The sequence below is a fragment of the Nannospalax galili genome, unplaced genomic scaffold (genome assembly GCF_000622305.1).
Source record: "Nannospalax galili isolate Female #2095 unplaced genomic scaffold, S.galili_v1.0 scaffold172, whole genome shotgun sequence".
NCBI classification, from domain to species: domain Eukaryota; kingdom Metazoa; phylum Chordata; class Mammalia; order Rodentia; family Spalacidae; genus Nannospalax; species Nannospalax galili.
The window spans coordinates 267,451-284,017 of NW_008331824.1; the positions used below are offsets into that span (position 1 = coordinate 267,451).

The window sequence follows — 16,567 nt, forward strand, 5'->3', positions numbered from 1 at the left end:
ACCTGTTTTGGTTTTAAAAACTTAGGGGATTGTATGGAGAAAACATTCTTTTCCTGGAAAATGAAATTGGTTTCATCTTGACTATTTCTTTTGGTGATGAATATATAAACAGGGCACTTGATGAATATGAATTTGTTAAACTAGGTCACATTAATTTAGAGCCTCCTTTTCATTCAGAGTGCTATTGGCCTTCACTTTCAGGTATCATTAGAAGTCTTGCAGCTCACACATTAAATCCTGATCAGGATGTTAGTCAGTGGACCACTGCGGACAATGACGAAGGCCATGGAAGCAATCAGCTTAGACTTGTTCTTCTTCTTCAGTACCTGGAAAACCTCGAGAAATTAATGTATAATGCATATGAGGGATGTGCAAATGCACTAACATCGCCTCCCAAGGTTGGTTTCTGTGTGATGATGGTGCTTTGTAGCAGACTCATCATGAAGCCTGGGTGGTATGTGCCGCACTGACATCATGGTAGCTGTGTGTGTTTGGTTTTTAAGTATTTGAGACATCTTATACCATAATTTAAGCCAGTCCTGAGCTTGTCTTCTCTTTATTTCTTAAAGGTCATTAGGACTTTTTTCTATACCAATCGCCAAACTTGTCAAGACTGGCTCACTCGGATCCGCCTCTCCATCATGAGGGTGGGATTGTTGGCGGGCCAGCCTGCTGTGACAGTAAGACATGGCTTTGACCTGCTTACCGAGATGAAAACAAATAGTCTGTCTCAGGTAAGGGCTGGATTTGCAATGCATTCTAACTCTGTTTATATAAACTTGGATTTGGTTTCTTTGATGTGATTTAATATATGAATGAGTTAACTTCATTTTCAAGACTTTGATGGAGTATTTTATAAAACCAATAGAACGTGAAAAATAGAAACTTCTCAATTCTAAGGGCTAGGAATTTAGGAATACATTCTTAAGAAATTTGTCTATGGAACATATTTTTGTTTTGAGACAGGGTCTCCCTGTAGCTCCACCTGGCCTGGAACTTATGTAGACCAGGCTGGCTCACAGAAATACACCTTTTTTTGCCTCCTGAGTGGTGGGATTGCACCACCACTCCCTGCTGAACATTATTTGTATAATGTGCGGGAAAATACTTAAATAATTCTTGGCCTTTAACTGGGTTCAGAGTAAATAATGGAATATAAAATAACAGAATGTTTATTCATTAAGGTAATGTCAATAAATTGTTCAAAGTCTTGACGTTAATCATTCTTTAATTCATTTCTTTTATTTAATCTTCTTTCCATTTCCTCCAAGTGTTATTTCTACAGAGGTTACAGGTTAAGTGTAACTTTTTTTTAAGTTTTTAAAAATTTGTTTTTATTTTATGTGTCTGAGTGTTTTGCCTGCATGTGTCAAGTGCACCATGTATGTGCAATGCCTGACTGAAGCCAGAAGAGTGTCAGATCCCCAGGAACTGGAGTTACAAACAATTGTTAACCTTCACGTGGGTGCTGGGACCTGAACCCTGGTCCTCTAAAAAAGCAGCCAGTGCTCTTATCCGTTGAGACATCTCTCCAGCCTTATAACTTCTTGAGGAAAACTAGAGACTATTACCAACCTTGCTAAGATTCTTCACATTTTCCAATGGTGTTTGAGATCTCTAAGCTAAATAATGTGAAAATAGTTAAGTACATTTGCTTTTAAATACACAGCGTGACCTCTAGTTGTAAATTTAGTAGAGATTTGAAAGTTAGAGGTGTTGAGATCTGTGACTAATTTTTCTGCTTGCTGTTGACAGGGGAGTGAATTGGAAGTGACCATCATGATGGTGGTAGAAGCACTGTGTGAACTACATTGTCCTGAAGCTATACAGGGAATTGCTGTTTGGTCATCTTCCATTGTTGGTAAAAACCTTCTCTGGATTAATTCAGTGGCCCAGCAGGCTGAAGGGAGGTAAGTTAGATGGGAAGAAATGGATGGTAGGGTTGTTTTACATTAGATCCCTTGGTGTAATAGTTAAAATGGTTTTGTCCGATTTCAGCATTAACTTGATATGGTCAAATCAGTAGGAGGCATCTTTGGTATCTTTAGTCTGTTTTTTTTTTTTGAGACAGGGTCTTTCTGTATGCCTAACTGCCCTGGAACTCACTATGTCACTGTGTAGTTCAGGCCAGCCTTGAACTCACAGAGATCTACCTGCTCTCCCTCTGCCTCTTGAGTGTAGGTATTAAAGGCATGTACTACCATGCCAGGCTTAGTCTCTTTGTCAGCGATGCAGGAGTGCTTTGCTAAAGTAGGAAGTAAGGAGAATCGTACTAGAAAACGAGTTTGTCAGCTGTTTCATAAATGATTTTGACCACAATTTTAAAAGTTTCTTTTAGATTTTATTTATGTCTTTGTGTATGCATTTGTGGGTATGGTCCACAGAATCCAGAAGGGGGTTTCAGATCCTCATGACAGGCTATTGTGAGCTGCCTGATGTGAGTGCTGGAAACTGGGTTTTTGGGAAGAGCCATGCGTGGTCTTAACTGCTGAGTCATCTCTCTAGCCCCTTAAACATGTTTTTTTGTTTGTTTGTTTATTATTTTTATTTAATGTGTATGCAAGTATTGCCTGCATGTAGATAAAGCACCTGTGTTTTGCAATGCCTGTGGAGGTCAGAAGAGGCTGTCAGATCCCCTGGGACTGGAGTTACGGACAGTTATTAGCTGCCATATGGGCGTTGGGATTTGAACCTGAGTCTTCTGCAAGAACAGTCAGTGTTCTTAACTGCTGGGGCATCTCTCCAGCCCCTAAACATGGTTTTTAATTGAGACTCTTCAACATCAGATTCTAGTGCAGTTAGTGTATCTTGCTAGAATTTTTGCTTGTTAGTCCTGTGGATTACACATTCAGTTTCTCTAGGTAAAGGAACATGTACCATATGTCCCATTTGTGTTCATTTAACCAGGTCTTAGAAATTTGTAGAAATAACTAACTACTTGAATTCCATCCCTACCGGTATCTGCAGGATTTGGTGTATGTGCCTTTTTAGCTCTATTTTCTTTCATGTATGGTTTCCTTCTTGCTATATAAACATCTGTCTGCTTAGGTGCATGGCTTTGACAACTGATTTTCTACTCAACAATGTTAAAAAATTATTTTTGCCATGTTAGGTATTTTACAGCCTGAATTTTTAATGCACACTATTTTTTTGTGAGTGTACTATTAACTGGACATACTGAACATGCTTTACTGCTGGACATCAAAGTTGGTATGAGTAGTTTCTACTGGTTATTTTATATATTCTTAATATTTATTAAAACTTAACTGTCTGAATTTCTTTCCATTTTTGAGTAAGAGATCTGATTTTCACTCCAAATAATTAACTCATTGTCCAGGTTCAGTTCATTGTGTAATCCATTCTCTCATCATTAATTTTTTTGGAGATTAGTGTTCTTTAGAATAAGATTGCTTTAATTTGCATTTAAGGTTTGAAAAGGCCTCTGTGGAGTACCAGGAGCACCTATGTGCCATGATGGGTGTTGATTGCTGCATCTCCAGCTTTGACAAGTCTGTTCTCACATTGGCCAATGCTGGACGCAATAGTGCGAGCCCCAAACACTCCCTGAATGGTAAGTATTCAGTGTTTGCTAATACCATGCAGAAATTATGGTTTGTTTGTCCAGGTGATCCTACTTTGTGTTTTCAGGGTTTGATGCTCTTTGAAATAAGTTTAGTTGTTCTGAGTCTCTGTCCTCTGACATTATAAAATACTTTTCAGGTGAATCCAGAAAAACTGTGCTGTGTAAACCAGCTGACTCTTCCCCTGAAGTCATAAACTACCTAGGAAACAAGGCATGCGAGTGCTATGTCTCTATTGCTGACTGGGCTGCTGTGCAGGAGTGGCAGAGTGCAGTCCACGGCCTGAAGAAGAGCACCAGTGGCACCTCGCTCAGCCTGAAAGCAGACTTCAACTACATGAAGTGAGGGCTGCGTTCGCCACTTACTGTTAGGGCTCTCAGTCCTCTTCCCAGCTAGTCTTCCTTCTTGGCTGGAAACTTTAAAATTGGTCTTACCTGCTAATAGAAAAGATTGCTTTTCTAATAGTCCTTCACTATAAACATGATTGTAATAAGAAAGCAATGCTAGAGGCAAGGAAGGTATTTGCTCACAGATAGTATGGGAAGATGGCACTACTTTAGAAAGGGTCTGAAGTATTATTGACTATATAAGGAAATTGTTTCATTGAGGGCAGAGTTTGTGAACACCTATAAATGAAACCCTTCTTTCCTCTGTTCTCTTGTTAATCATGATACTCAAATTTGAGGGTTTACTGCATTCTGTACACATTCGTGGCTGGAAGGGCAGAGGCCATTAGACTTGGTGTACTATCTTTGCCTTCTGGTAATTGAACACAGTACGTGACAGGCAGTGGGGTACAGCTGGACAAAACAAACGTGAGTTCTAACTCTAAAACAGATTGAAGAAATGGATAAAGAACTTTTTCCATGCTTCAGAGAGCAGTTAAAGTTGGGTACAGACAGTTTGGGGATTTATGTAGTGGACTGGGGTTTAAAAACAAAAAAGAATAAAGGAAATTAAAGTCTGTTGCTTTTTTTTGGAGAATCTAGTTAGTAGTTGAAAGTGTAGAACTGCTGAATAACAGTGCGGATGTGGAGAACCTGCCACTAGAGAGAGGACCTAGCACCCTGTTGTGAAAGGAGTAGTATATGTGTTGGTCACCAGCACCCATACTTGTTCTCACTTGAGAAGCCAGTGGTTTCACTGATGGAGAGTGGAGCCAGGTTCAGGGTGAGCCAGGTAATAAACATTCCAGGCTAAGTGGTAAAGGAAGGGAAACAGTGGGCTTAGGGGGTGGGGTGAGTAGATAAGATTAGGGTGGGGTTTGCTCACCTGTAATCTCAGCATTTAGGAGGTAGAGGCAGGAGAGTTGGAGGTCATCCTTAGTTACACAGTATGCTCCAAGCCAGCTAAGAGCCTGTCTCGGGATAAAAAGTGGAGGTCAAAGTAAGTCTTCCTTCTGGTTGGGAGGAGCAGCTTAGTAGAAATGGAGACAGAATGAGTGAGGGATCTGAAAGTAGGGGCATGGAGCTGGGATGACAAGGCCTCCATCCTGTCATTGGTGCTTCAGGACCATGGGAAAGCTTCAGACGTGTTCAGGGGCCATTTCTTAAAGGGAGGAAGAGAGGGAGAGGGGAGGGGAGGGATGCCAGCAGTGAAAGAAGTTGGTACTGAGGCACACCACTGAATGATGAGAGACTTACAGGGGTTCAGGATTTTGAGGTGGGGAGTGAGCCTAGCTGGTGAGGCTAAGTGGCTTAGAGGAGCAAAGGTGTTGAAGTCATAATGTAGAGGTCTACTACCCGTGTGTTAATGGGTCCCCAGGATTACAAACTTCAGCATACAGAAAGAGGAAGGAGACACAGAGGAGCCTTGTCATAGCTGTGACTTCCCTGTTTGCCACTTGAGCTTCAGTGCTTTAAATGGAAGCCACATCTCAAGATGATGTTTTGCTCCTGAAAATCACTTCTTCAGAAGAATGTTCCCTTCTAGTACTTGTTCTTTTGTTTCTCCCATGGTTCCACAGGCTGAGTAAGGTGTATGTAACACAGGCTGACAGGTATTTTAATTACAGGTCACTAAGCAGTTTTGAGTCTGGAGAATTTGTTGAATGCACTGAGCAGTTGGAATTGTTGCCAGGAGAAAACAGTCTACTTGCTGGAGGATCAAAAGAAAAAATAGGTATTTGAAAAAAACTTTCAGGTTTTTTTTGTTTTTTTTTTTTCATGACAAGTGTTTCAAGATCTTTGATTGACTGTATTTTACTGAGAAAACTTAAGTTTCTGCGCATTTTCTGGAATCAGTCTATATGAGGCAAATCTAGGGCTGTATGTACTATTAATTGTTGATGAGACAAACCAGAAACAGTAAAGTTAATTAAAACCAATCTGTAAAAATCTGTACAGATTTACTTGATTGACTAAAAGGGCTTTCCCTTAGTTTTTTCTTTTGAGACAGGGTCTCACTATATGGCTCTGGCTGCCCAAAATTGTGTAGACCAGGGTGGCCTTGAACTCAGAGATCTCTTTGCCTATCTCCTAAGTGGTGGGATCAAAGTTGTGTGCCACCACACAGCAGTTTATTTCTTGTCCATGGTGCTGAATTACTGTCTTAGTTTATATACACTGTTTGAATAGGGAACTCAAGTTGACATCTCTAACAATCATTTAAATTGTCTTATAAAAGAATGGTTTTTGGTTTTGACTGGTATAAATTTGCTGGGGTGGCTAAATACATACCAATAAATAAGCCTGGTGTTGGGAAGATGGGTCCTATAGTCAACCAGTGCTTGCTACACAAGTGTGAGGAGTTGAGTTTGATCCTCAGTGCCTATGTTGAAAAGCCAGTCATGGGTGGTGGTGCATGCCTTTAATCTTAGCAGAGGCATAGGGATTTCTCTGAGTTCTAAGTCAGCTTGGGATGGTCTATATATAGCCAGGTCAGCTAGGGCTACATAGTGAGGCTGTCTCAACCCCATCCCACCCCCACCCCCAAATAAATAAAAGCCAGGAATGGATGTGTGTGCTTGTTATCCCAGTGCTGGGGAGATGGAGATAGATGGATCACTAAAACTCACTGGCTAACCAGCCTAGCCTAGTAAGCTCCAGGCTAATGAGAGACCCTGTCTCACAAGAAGGATAGCATCTAAGGAGTTAATCCCTGAGGTTGACCTCTGGCATGCATAGCCCCTGATTAAATCAATAAGCACAAGTTTCATGAACTACAATGGAGGTAAATTCAAAATGGTTACATCTCTTTTAGAATTAAGTTTATTTAACTTTTGAACAAATTGTGAATATAAAAAGTTGAAAAATAGCTGGGCGTGGTGGCACACGCCTTTAATCCCAGCATGCGGGAGGCAGAGGCAGGTGGAAAGAGTTCAAGGCCAGCCTGGTCTACATAGTGAGTTCCAGGACAGGTGGGGCTATAGGGAGACCCTTTCTCAAAAAGGCCAAAAAAAAAAGTTGAAAAATAATGTTTAGCTGTCAACTAAATGAAACGTGTTTATTGATTATAATTATTTTATTAAATATTGCAAACATGTTACCACTCTTGTACATTAAAAACAAATTGCCGGGTATTGTGGCACATTCCTTTAATCCCAGTATGTGGCAGGCAGAGGCAAGTGGATCTCTGTGAGGCCACCCTGGTCTACATAGGGAGTTCCAGGCCAGCAGAGGATACAGGGAGACCCTGTGTCAAAAAATAAAAACAAGACAACAACCCCTCCCCCCCAAAAAAATTACCTTAATAAAATTTATTTAACTTCTTTAGATATGAAAAAACTGCTTCCTAACATGTTAAGTCCAGATCCACGGGAACTACAGAAATCCATTGAAATTCAGTTGTTGAGAAGTTCTGTTTTTTTGGCAACAGCATTAAACCATATGGAACAAGATCAGAAGTGGCAGTCCATAACTGAGTAAGTGTAATCTTGGTGAGGTAATGCATGTCATGGGGGGCGAGTACTGTGGAAGAACAGTTGCTAGATCACTAAGTGCTACATATACTTTGAAACTAAGTATAAAAACCCCCAAAGCAGTGTCTTCCTTGCTTTTATCCTTCTACCATAGAGCAGGCTACTTCTTAATCCACCCAACTTTTGATGCCACATGGTAGTATCTTAACTGGTTTATTTACTTCAGTGGTGACAAACTGAAGAATCTTGCTTGTAAATTGATAGTAAATATGTTGTTCCAGAAACGTGGTCAAGTACTTGAAGCAAACCTCACGCATAGCTGTTGGACCACTCAGACTCTCTACGCTAACAGTCTCACAGTCCCTGCCTGTTCTGAGCACCCTGCAGCTGTATTGCTCATCTGCTCTGGAGAACACTGTTTCCAGTAGACTTTCAACAGAGGTGTGTAGAAGTTGTTGTTTTTTTTTTCTTTTTGTCTTTTTGAGACAGGGTCTCCCTGTAGCCTCAGCTGTCCTGGAACTCACTATGTAGACCAGGCTGGCCTTGAACTCACGAGATCCTCCTGCTTCTGCCTCCCAAATGCTGGGATTAAAGGTGTGCACGCCGGCTAGAAGTTGTTTTTGTAAGCATGTTCTTATAAAATATTAATAAGTGTTATACAGCACAAAGGCCTTACTGTTTTTAAAGTGACTATTTGTAATTGGATAAGTTAGTAAAGCCTGAAATCTAAAATGCACTTTGAGGCAGGTTTTTGTTTGAGAACACTGTGGGGCAGATGTTAGAACCTAAGGTACATTATTTCAGCCACTGCTAATTGTTTAATTCTTGGTAGTATATGTAAAGGTATTTCCTTTAGGCAGGAATGTAAATTTTGGATTTGACTCAAGGATACCTCTTCTTTTCAAATAGTAAACTTTAACTAAAAATAGACCTTTACACAAGAATTAAAATCCTTGAGAATCTTAAGAATCAATATTTTTAAATGTTTTTTTCTGCATCTAACTTTTCCTTTATAGTAAATATACTTTTAAAAATGTGATTAAATATATTAGTAAGTATATTAACAAATTAGGTGTAATATTCTGAATTTATTTTGCAAAAAGAAATATTCTGTTGAATGTAGTTGTGCCTTGTGCCTGGAAGAGACATGGTAGAAGGCTACAGTAAAGTTGAAATGAACCTGAAGTCTCCTATCTAATTAGGAGAGACTGACTGTCTTATATTAAGTCTTTGATTCTATGGCAGGACTGTCTTATTCCACTCTTCAGTGAAGCACTGCGTTCCTGTAAACAGCATGACGTGAGGCCATGGATGCAGGCATTAAGGTACACCATGTACCAGAATAAGTTATTGGAGAAAATTAAAGGTAAACCATTTTCCTTTTTCTTAAAATTAGTTTTATTGACCTGTAAATGACACATGTAACTGTACAGTTTGATGAGCTTTCTATCTTCCTCCATGTGTCCACAGATGGAAACAAGATTCAGATTTTACCAAGAAAGTTCCTTGTGCCTCTCCATTTGTCTTCCCATTTGCCCTGTCTCAGGCAGTTGATTTGCTTTGTATCACTGTATATTAGACCTATCTTTGCTGATGTGTCATTTAAATGGACTCATACTGTATGTTGTTTTATCTGGCTTCTCTTGCTTACATAATGGGTTTTTTTTTTTTTTTTTTTTTTTTTTTTTTTTGTCTGTTTGAAGCAGGGTCTCCCTGTAGCCCCAGCTGGCCTGGAACTCACTATGTAGACCAGCCTGGCCTTGAACTCACAGAGATCCTCCTGCCTCTGCCTCCCAAGTGCTGGGACTACAGGCATGCGCCACCATACCCAGCTTACATAATGTTTTCAAGATTCCCCCATGTTAACATATCAGTAAAGTGGTCCTTTTTTTTTTTTATTGCGTAGTATTCCATTGTATGAATATGCCACTATTTATATCTCCATTCTTTGGTGGGGTATCTTTTCATTTATTTATACATTTATTTTTATAGAAGGAAGAGTTTATTTGGCTTATGATTTCAGAGGGATTAGAGTCCATAATGGCAGGGGTACGAGGCATGGCAGCAGAGGTGGCCAGAGCAGAAAACCAAGTAATCACATCTTCAAGCAGGTGCAGGAAGCAAAGCCATTACTTTTAAATTGGGCAGCTGAGTATAAAGCTGCTATGGATACTTGTATTAATTACTTTTCTTGTTGCTGTAATTAAATACAAGCATCTTAAGGAAAGAGAGGTTTATATTGGCTCACAGTTTGAGGATAAAGTCCATCATGGGGAAGGCATGGTGTCAGGAGCAGAGGCAGCTGGTCACATTGCATTCACAACCAGGAAGCAGGGGGCAGGGGTGGGGGTGCTCAGCTAGCTTTATCCTTTTATTCATTGAGACCCCAGCTCATAGAATAGTGTTTTCTATGTTTAGGTTGGGTCTTCGCACCCCAGTTACTCCTTTCTGGAAGGACCCTCATATATGCACTCAGATGTGTGCTTCTGTGATGATTCCAAAACTTGTCAGGTTGACAAGGATAACTATCATAGCATTCATGGGGTAGTTACATCAACTCTTTTGGTTGTGTGTGTGTGTTTTTAGGAAATGGCTTCAAGGTGAAATTGTTGGGTTGCTGGGCTCACTTTCTACATCATCAGATGGTTTCTTATAAAGTGACTGTAACAGTTTAAATCCCTTTAGCTTCTTAGGAGAAAGTCCAGTACTATAGCATTGGTATTACCAATTTTTTAAAATTTAAAAAATTTTTACTTTATATGTATGCTTGTATTGCCTGCATGTAAGTGCACCCATGGTGTGCAATGCCTGCAGAGGTCAGAAGAGGCTGTTGGATCCCCTGGGACTGGAGTTATGGACTGCCATGTGAGTGCTGGGAATTGAACCTGGGTCCTCTGCAAGAGCAGTCAGTGCTCTTAACTGGTGAACCATCTCTCCAGCCCCGTGGGCAAGCATTTTTGAATTGCTTTTTCATTTATATGTGAGTTAGCCCATCTTGGAGATGAGATTAGATAACTTAAAACCTTAATACAGAATCTTGTGGCTTTATAATAAGATTGGCATCATCTTTTTTCCTTCATCAGACATGACAAAATTGGGAAGAAAAATCAGTAACCTAACTTATTTGGAGCTATAATTCCATTTCTCATTGGTTTTATTCATTAGACAAGCCTTGATCAAGTAGGTCTTGTGCTAGGTACTGTGCTTGGTGTTGGCAGATAATGATGAACAATATGAGTCTGTTTTCTTCATTCTTAGAGCTTTTAGAGCTAAGTTTTAGAGTATCTGGGATAGCTGACAGTAGATAAGGAACAGCACTACTGTGTGTTAGATACATTTCAGGCAGTTAAAAGAGCATATCACAGGGATCCCTGATAAGTCCTAAGAATTAGTAAAGGACTTGGGGGAAGAAGTAACATTTCAGCTGAGACTGGAGAGTAAAAATGAGAAGGAAGGGTGAAGTGATTGCATTAGATTGGATGTGAAGATCAGAGAAAGTTAGGAAAGATGCAGAGATACCTGTCTGAGAGAGAGTAGTAAAAGGTGGAACGGGACAAGGTTAAGACTGGAGGGCAGTCTAAGATCCCTAAGCCCAGACTTCTAGTTTAGAAGGGCAGTGAGATGTTCAGGTTTACTTGTGTGCAGTCGCTTCAGTTGCAGGTTGGAGAGTGGATTAGAGTGAAGCAAAGGGACCATTCTGTGTAAGTTCCCACTGCTAGACTAGGTAATCAGAGATCGTAATGAGGACAAGAAAAGGCAAACTGAGTGTAAAGCTTAAAGGTATAGTCTAAGATCATGTAGGCTCAGGTGATGTTCCTTTATCTTTGAGAAAGAGGAAGCAGCAGAGGAAGCAACAGGTTTAAAGGATGGTGGTAAAGAATTTCATTTGACACAGGTCCCAGGGCCTTTGAAATGCTTGGAGTATAGTATAGCTGTTCAGCTGACAAATGAGACTCTGATATCTGATCTGGGCCAGAAGAATCATCAGTATTTCTATGGCACTTAAAGGGACAGATACCTTACAGGAAGCATGTGCAGAGTATGGAGCCCACCTCCCCACCCCCCACCCTGCCCCTCGAGTTGATGGTAGTGGAAGAGAAAGGACTGGAGAAGCAGTCTTCTCTGCAAGGGGGAGGTAGTTTAGGAAGAGGCCAAGGATACTTACAGAAGGGAGTGTGGCTTCTTTGGCCTTTACTACCCTCCCCACCCCCCCCCCCCCCCCCCCTTCACCCCCGGCCCCCTTTCTACCGTCCGAAGTCAGAGGTTAAAAGGTTAATTTCTTCTGAGATTGGTTTTTCATTTTGCGTTCTTGTTTATATCCATTCAGTGAAACACTGTTTTATACCAAACACTGTGCTAGTTGGGAGGGATTTGAGGGTGAGTTCCCTTTGTTTGGGAGGTGGTAAGAAGAATATGCTTAGGGAACACAGTCTAGAGTTAAGATGACTTGGGAACTAATGAAACATTTTCTTCTTTCTAGAACAAACAGTCCCAATTAGAAGCCATCTCATGGAATTGGGTCTAACGGCAGCAAAATTTGCTAGGAAACGGGGCAATATGTCATTGGCAACAAGACTACTGGCACAGTGCAGTGAGGTTCAATTGGGAAAGACGACTACTGCCCAGGATTTAGTCCAGCATTTTAAAAAGCTGTCCACTCAAGGTCAAGTAGATGAAAAATGGGGGCCTGAACTTGATATTGAAAAAACCAAGCTGTTATATACGGCAGGTTAGTAAAAAAGTGTAAGAAAAATCGTGTGTGAATGTTTCTATAAAATATGATAAAAGGCAGTAGTTGAAAAAAAAATTATTTCTGGCTGTTGTAGAACATTTGCTTCTTAAGTTGTTTTGTAATTGACATTTAACAGTGCTTTTAAAAAGAGATTCGTTTAGTCCAGTGTTTCTGAGTACTTAAGAAATGCCTACAGAGGTCATTGAGTATCACTGAATTTTTGTTTTTCTTTTTTTGGTATGTGGTATGCCTATTTGTTTGCACATGTGGTACAAATGTGTATATGAGTACATGTATGTGTGTGCATTTGTATGTGGAGGCCAGGGGTTGATGTCAGGTAGCTTCCCCAATTGCTATCCACCATGTACATTGAGGCAGTCTTTCTCTTGAACCCATACCTCACTGATTCTAGCCAGTCTAGCTAGCCAGCTTGCTGGGAATGGGGGTGGGGTGGTAGGAGGGTGTCTCCTGTCTCCCACCTCAACCTTCTATGCACTAGAATTACAGGGGATGCTACCATGGCCATATACATGGGTACTGGGGATTCAAATTCTTATCCTTTACCCACTGAACTAGGTCCACAAGTCTCTGAATCAATGTTTTTAAAAGCAAATTTTTGCTTTTAAGAATAAATCTTTTTTTTTTTTTTTCTCATAGGCCAGTCAACACATGCAATGGAAATGCTGAGTTCCTGTGCCATATCCTTTTGCAAGTCTGCAAAAGCAGAGTATGCTGTGGCTAAGTCAATTCTAACTCTGGCCAAATGGATCCAGGCAGAATGGAAAGAGATCTCAGGGCAGCTGAAACAGGTTTACAGAGCTCAGCAACAACAGAACTTCTCAGGCCTTTCTACTTTGTCTAAAAACATACTCACTTTAATAGAACTGCCATCTGTTAATGCAATGGAGGAGGAGTACCCTCGGATTGAGAGTGAGTCTACAGGTAGGATTTCATTATTTCATTAGCTTTAAAAATACTAATTCTAAAGTGTAAAATTTATAGCATTATGTTCTCTATAATTTGCCACAAAAAGTTCAGCTTTGAAAATGTAGTGTATTATATTGCCTGGCAGTAACTAATACTTAATCCCTCAGGAACTAATGTCACACACCCATCTTTCTAGGTACAAATTGTTTTTGTGACTTAGCAATGTTTTGCTGACAATAAATTCCTGCTTCTGATGCATTAAAGAAGTTACTGTCAAGAGCAACAGACATGGAATAGCCTGTGCTGCTTTGGTTGATGTAGCATAGGAACTACAGGGAGACTCAGGTTTCTTATTCTAAGACTAGCAAAGTTAGGTGAGAAATAGGCAGTTGATTCATCCAAACAAGATTTGTTACTGCTTTTCTTCTTTCCTGTCTTATTTGTTTGAAACAGTATCTTCAGGTATAGCCTAGCTGACCTCACACAACCTTTGTTCTTTGGTCTCCTGAATGCTGAGTTACAGACAGGTGACACTGTGTCCACCTGCTGTTTGTATATGTGTGTGAATTCTAGGCCTCATGCATGCTACACAAACACTACCATTGACCCACACCCCCAGTCAGTGTTCAGTGTCCTGTTACTACAGTTTGAAGAGAATTTCTGTGTGTGTGTGTGTGTGTGTGTGTGTGTGTGTGTGTGTGTGTGTGTGTATGTGAAGACAGGGTTTCCCTGTAGTTCCAGCTGGCCTGGAACTCACAGAGATCCGCCTGCCTCTGCTTCCCAAGTTCTGGGATTAAAGGCTTGCACCACCACACCCAGTGGGAGAGTGTCTTTTAACTGAAACAGGTGACTATACCTTCATTTTGTTGTACTTGACATTTAAATTGCTTGCATTGTCTTTAAAAACTATTTGAGTGTATTACCAGGTTTTGATATTTATAAGGGATAGGGTCTTAAGGTCAATGTGAATGGTAGCATGCACACTCACTATTCCCTGCAGTTCTCCCCTCTAAAATGATAATTCTCTGTCTCTGGTCTCTGATACACTTACCACCTGTGCATTGTTTTTGACAAATGTTTGAAATGAATCTGGTCATGATGGAATAGTCACTCAGATGCAGAATGCAAGATGTCCCACAGCAGGTGGGAACTATTGCTAAAGATGTTGTCATGAACAGCACAGATGTGTTCCACAGGTACTAACCCAAACTGAAGAGGGAAGCCACGTGATTTGTTTCAATGTACCTACATTGCAGAAAAGTAGCCAAATTTAGGCCTTAACAAATCATATGTTGTGGTATTCAGGAATTTATTGCTAGCTTACAAATAGTAAAGACCAAAATGTTAGTGGGAATGTCATTAGAAATTTATGAGTGTAATAATGATTTTATTATTTTCCTCCATGACAGTGCATATTGGAGTTGGAGAATCTGACTTCATTTTGGGACAGTTGTATCACCTGTCTTCTGTGCAGGCACCTGAAGTAGCCAAGTCTTGGGCAGCATTGGCTAGTTGGGCTTACAGGTGGGGCAGGAAAGTTGTTGACAATGCCAGGTATGTATGTTTTGATGCACATTTGATTTAACGCACTGCAAAAATGGAGACATAAAATTATCTTCTGATTTGGTAGTATTTTGAAGCTGAAGTACTTGATAATTTGTTTTTGTAGTCAGGGAGAAGGTGTTCGTCTGTTGCCTAGAGAAAAATCTGAAGTTCAAAATCTGCTTCCAGATACCATAACTGAAGAAGAGAAAGAGAGAATATATGGTATTCTTGGACAAGCTGTATGTCGGCCAGCAGGAATTCAGGCAAGGATGTTTGGGGAGAGTCATGTTAAGATTACTATTTGCAATTTTGAGGGAATTGGTTAGTTTATTAAATAGTGAATGAAATTTAGGTGGTTAATGTTGGTAATAAAAACTTGAGTTTTAAGACGAGAGCGAGTAGTCTCTTTTCTAAGAACACTTTTTTTTTTTTTCTTTTTTTAAGAAATCAAGTGATTTCCTCAGGGTCCTTGATTAAAAATAGGTGAAATTTATTTTGTACAAATTAAATTTCTCTTAATTACTCTTCCAGTCAGAAATTTGGTTCATAGGCTGTGGCCACATCCTTAGCATATGTGAGACCCTAGTTATAATCCCCAATGCTGGAAGGAGGGGACATGTTAAGCACTTACCCCAGATCAGGAACTTTGAAAATGTACTATTGCATGAACCCTGCCTCCAGAGAGTCTGAATGGGTTTGTGCTTTTGTGAATTTAAGATGACTAAATGATCTGGAAATGGCATGCTGGGAATTGAAAGAACCGAGGGTTTTGCACATGGTAGGCAACACTGAACTGCACTCTTAGCCCTTGGTGATTCTCATTGCTAAAGTGGAAAATAGTGGACTAAGTGAATGACAGTGTCCACTTCCTTTTCCAAAGGGGTAGATTTTATTTGCCAGGCTAAATTTTGTTGACTGAATTCTACTCTAAACAATAGTACCTGTGAGTACCATTTTTAATTAGTACACCTAAAGCTGGTGCTAGGAATGTGTGCAGTATTGTAGAGACAGAAATGTTGTTTACCTACAAACTTTGAACAGATATTTATTTTTCTACAGGAAGAATAGTATATTGTAATTTAGAAGCTTTTAAAGTAAAGTACACAAAAGTCCCAGAAGTCTTTCATCTTTGCTTAAATGCTTGTATGCTTTCTTTTTGGCTACTGAGAGGGAGAAGGGGGAGAGGGAGAGATAATGAAGAGAAGCTTGAAGCTTCCTGGCAGATTTAGTTTGTGTGTCAACAAACGTGAAATTATTTAGTGTATCATGAATTAGGAAAAACGTTTTCATATGTTAGTCAGATCATGTACTTTTCTTCTTACCTCAAGAAATAGCAGTTCATGTCCAGATTTTCTTCAGGATGAAGATATAACTCTCCAGATAACAGAGAATGAAGATAATGAGGAAGATGACATGGTTGATGTTATCTGGAGGCAGTTGATATCAAGCTGCCCATGGCTTTCTGAACTTGATGAAAGTGCAACTGAAGGCGTTATTAAAGTGTGGAGGAAAGTTGTTGATCGAATCTTCAGCCTGTACAAACTGTCTTGCAGTGCATATTTTACTTTCCTTAAGCTCAATGCTGGGCAAGTAGGTGGCACAGTGTTCTAAGAAAAATTATTTGGAATTTCTTTCCTATTAGACAAAAAGTAGCATTGTTTCCTGATTTCTTTTCTTCATCCATCACTTAGATTCCGTTAGACGAAGATGACCCTAGGCTCCATTTAAGTCGTAGAGCAGAGCAGAGTACTGATGATGTGATTGTGATGGCCACCCTGCGCCTGCTCAGATTGTTGGTAAAACATGCTGGTGAGCTCCGGCAGTATCTGGAACATGGCTTGGAAACAACCCCTACCGCTCCATGGAGAGGTAACTGCCTAAATACAGCACTTCCTTTAGTAAATATCATTACTGAGTGGGGTA

At 40.1% G+C, this 16,567-nt stretch overlaps 1 protein-coding gene across 2 annotated transcripts in view; it reads left to right on the forward strand.

Moving 5' to 3' along the window:
* Smg1 (SMG1 nonsense mediated mRNA decay associated PI3K related kinase) overlaps nucleotides 1-16,567 on the forward strand; it is a 108,603-nt gene that overhangs the window by 58,685 nt on the left and 33,351 nt on the right. For both annotated transcript variants that reach the window (XM_008826929.3, XM_029560539.1), the window contains 15 exons: nucleotides 202-398; nucleotides 570-734; nucleotides 1,756-1,910; nucleotides 3,429-3,571; nucleotides 3,721-3,922; nucleotides 5,596-5,702; nucleotides 7,296-7,443; nucleotides 7,722-7,881; nucleotides 8,686-8,806; nucleotides 11,921-12,169; nucleotides 12,830-13,114; nucleotides 14,509-14,653; nucleotides 14,769-14,907; nucleotides 16,004-16,234; nucleotides 16,336-16,513. In XM_008826929.3, the coding sequence (XP_008825151.1) occupies nucleotides 202-398; nucleotides 570-734; nucleotides 1,756-1,910; nucleotides 3,429-3,571; nucleotides 3,721-3,922; nucleotides 5,596-5,702; nucleotides 7,296-7,443; nucleotides 7,722-7,881; nucleotides 8,686-8,806; nucleotides 11,921-12,169; nucleotides 12,830-13,114; nucleotides 14,509-14,653; nucleotides 14,769-14,907; nucleotides 16,004-16,234; nucleotides 16,336-16,513 (2,625 nt within the window). The remainder of the gene's footprint in view (nucleotides 1-201; nucleotides 399-569; nucleotides 735-1,755; nucleotides 1,911-3,428; nucleotides 3,572-3,720; nucleotides 3,923-5,595; nucleotides 5,703-7,295; nucleotides 7,444-7,721; nucleotides 7,882-8,685; nucleotides 8,807-11,920; nucleotides 12,170-12,829; nucleotides 13,115-14,508; nucleotides 14,654-14,768; nucleotides 14,908-16,003; nucleotides 16,235-16,335; nucleotides 16,514-16,567) is intronic.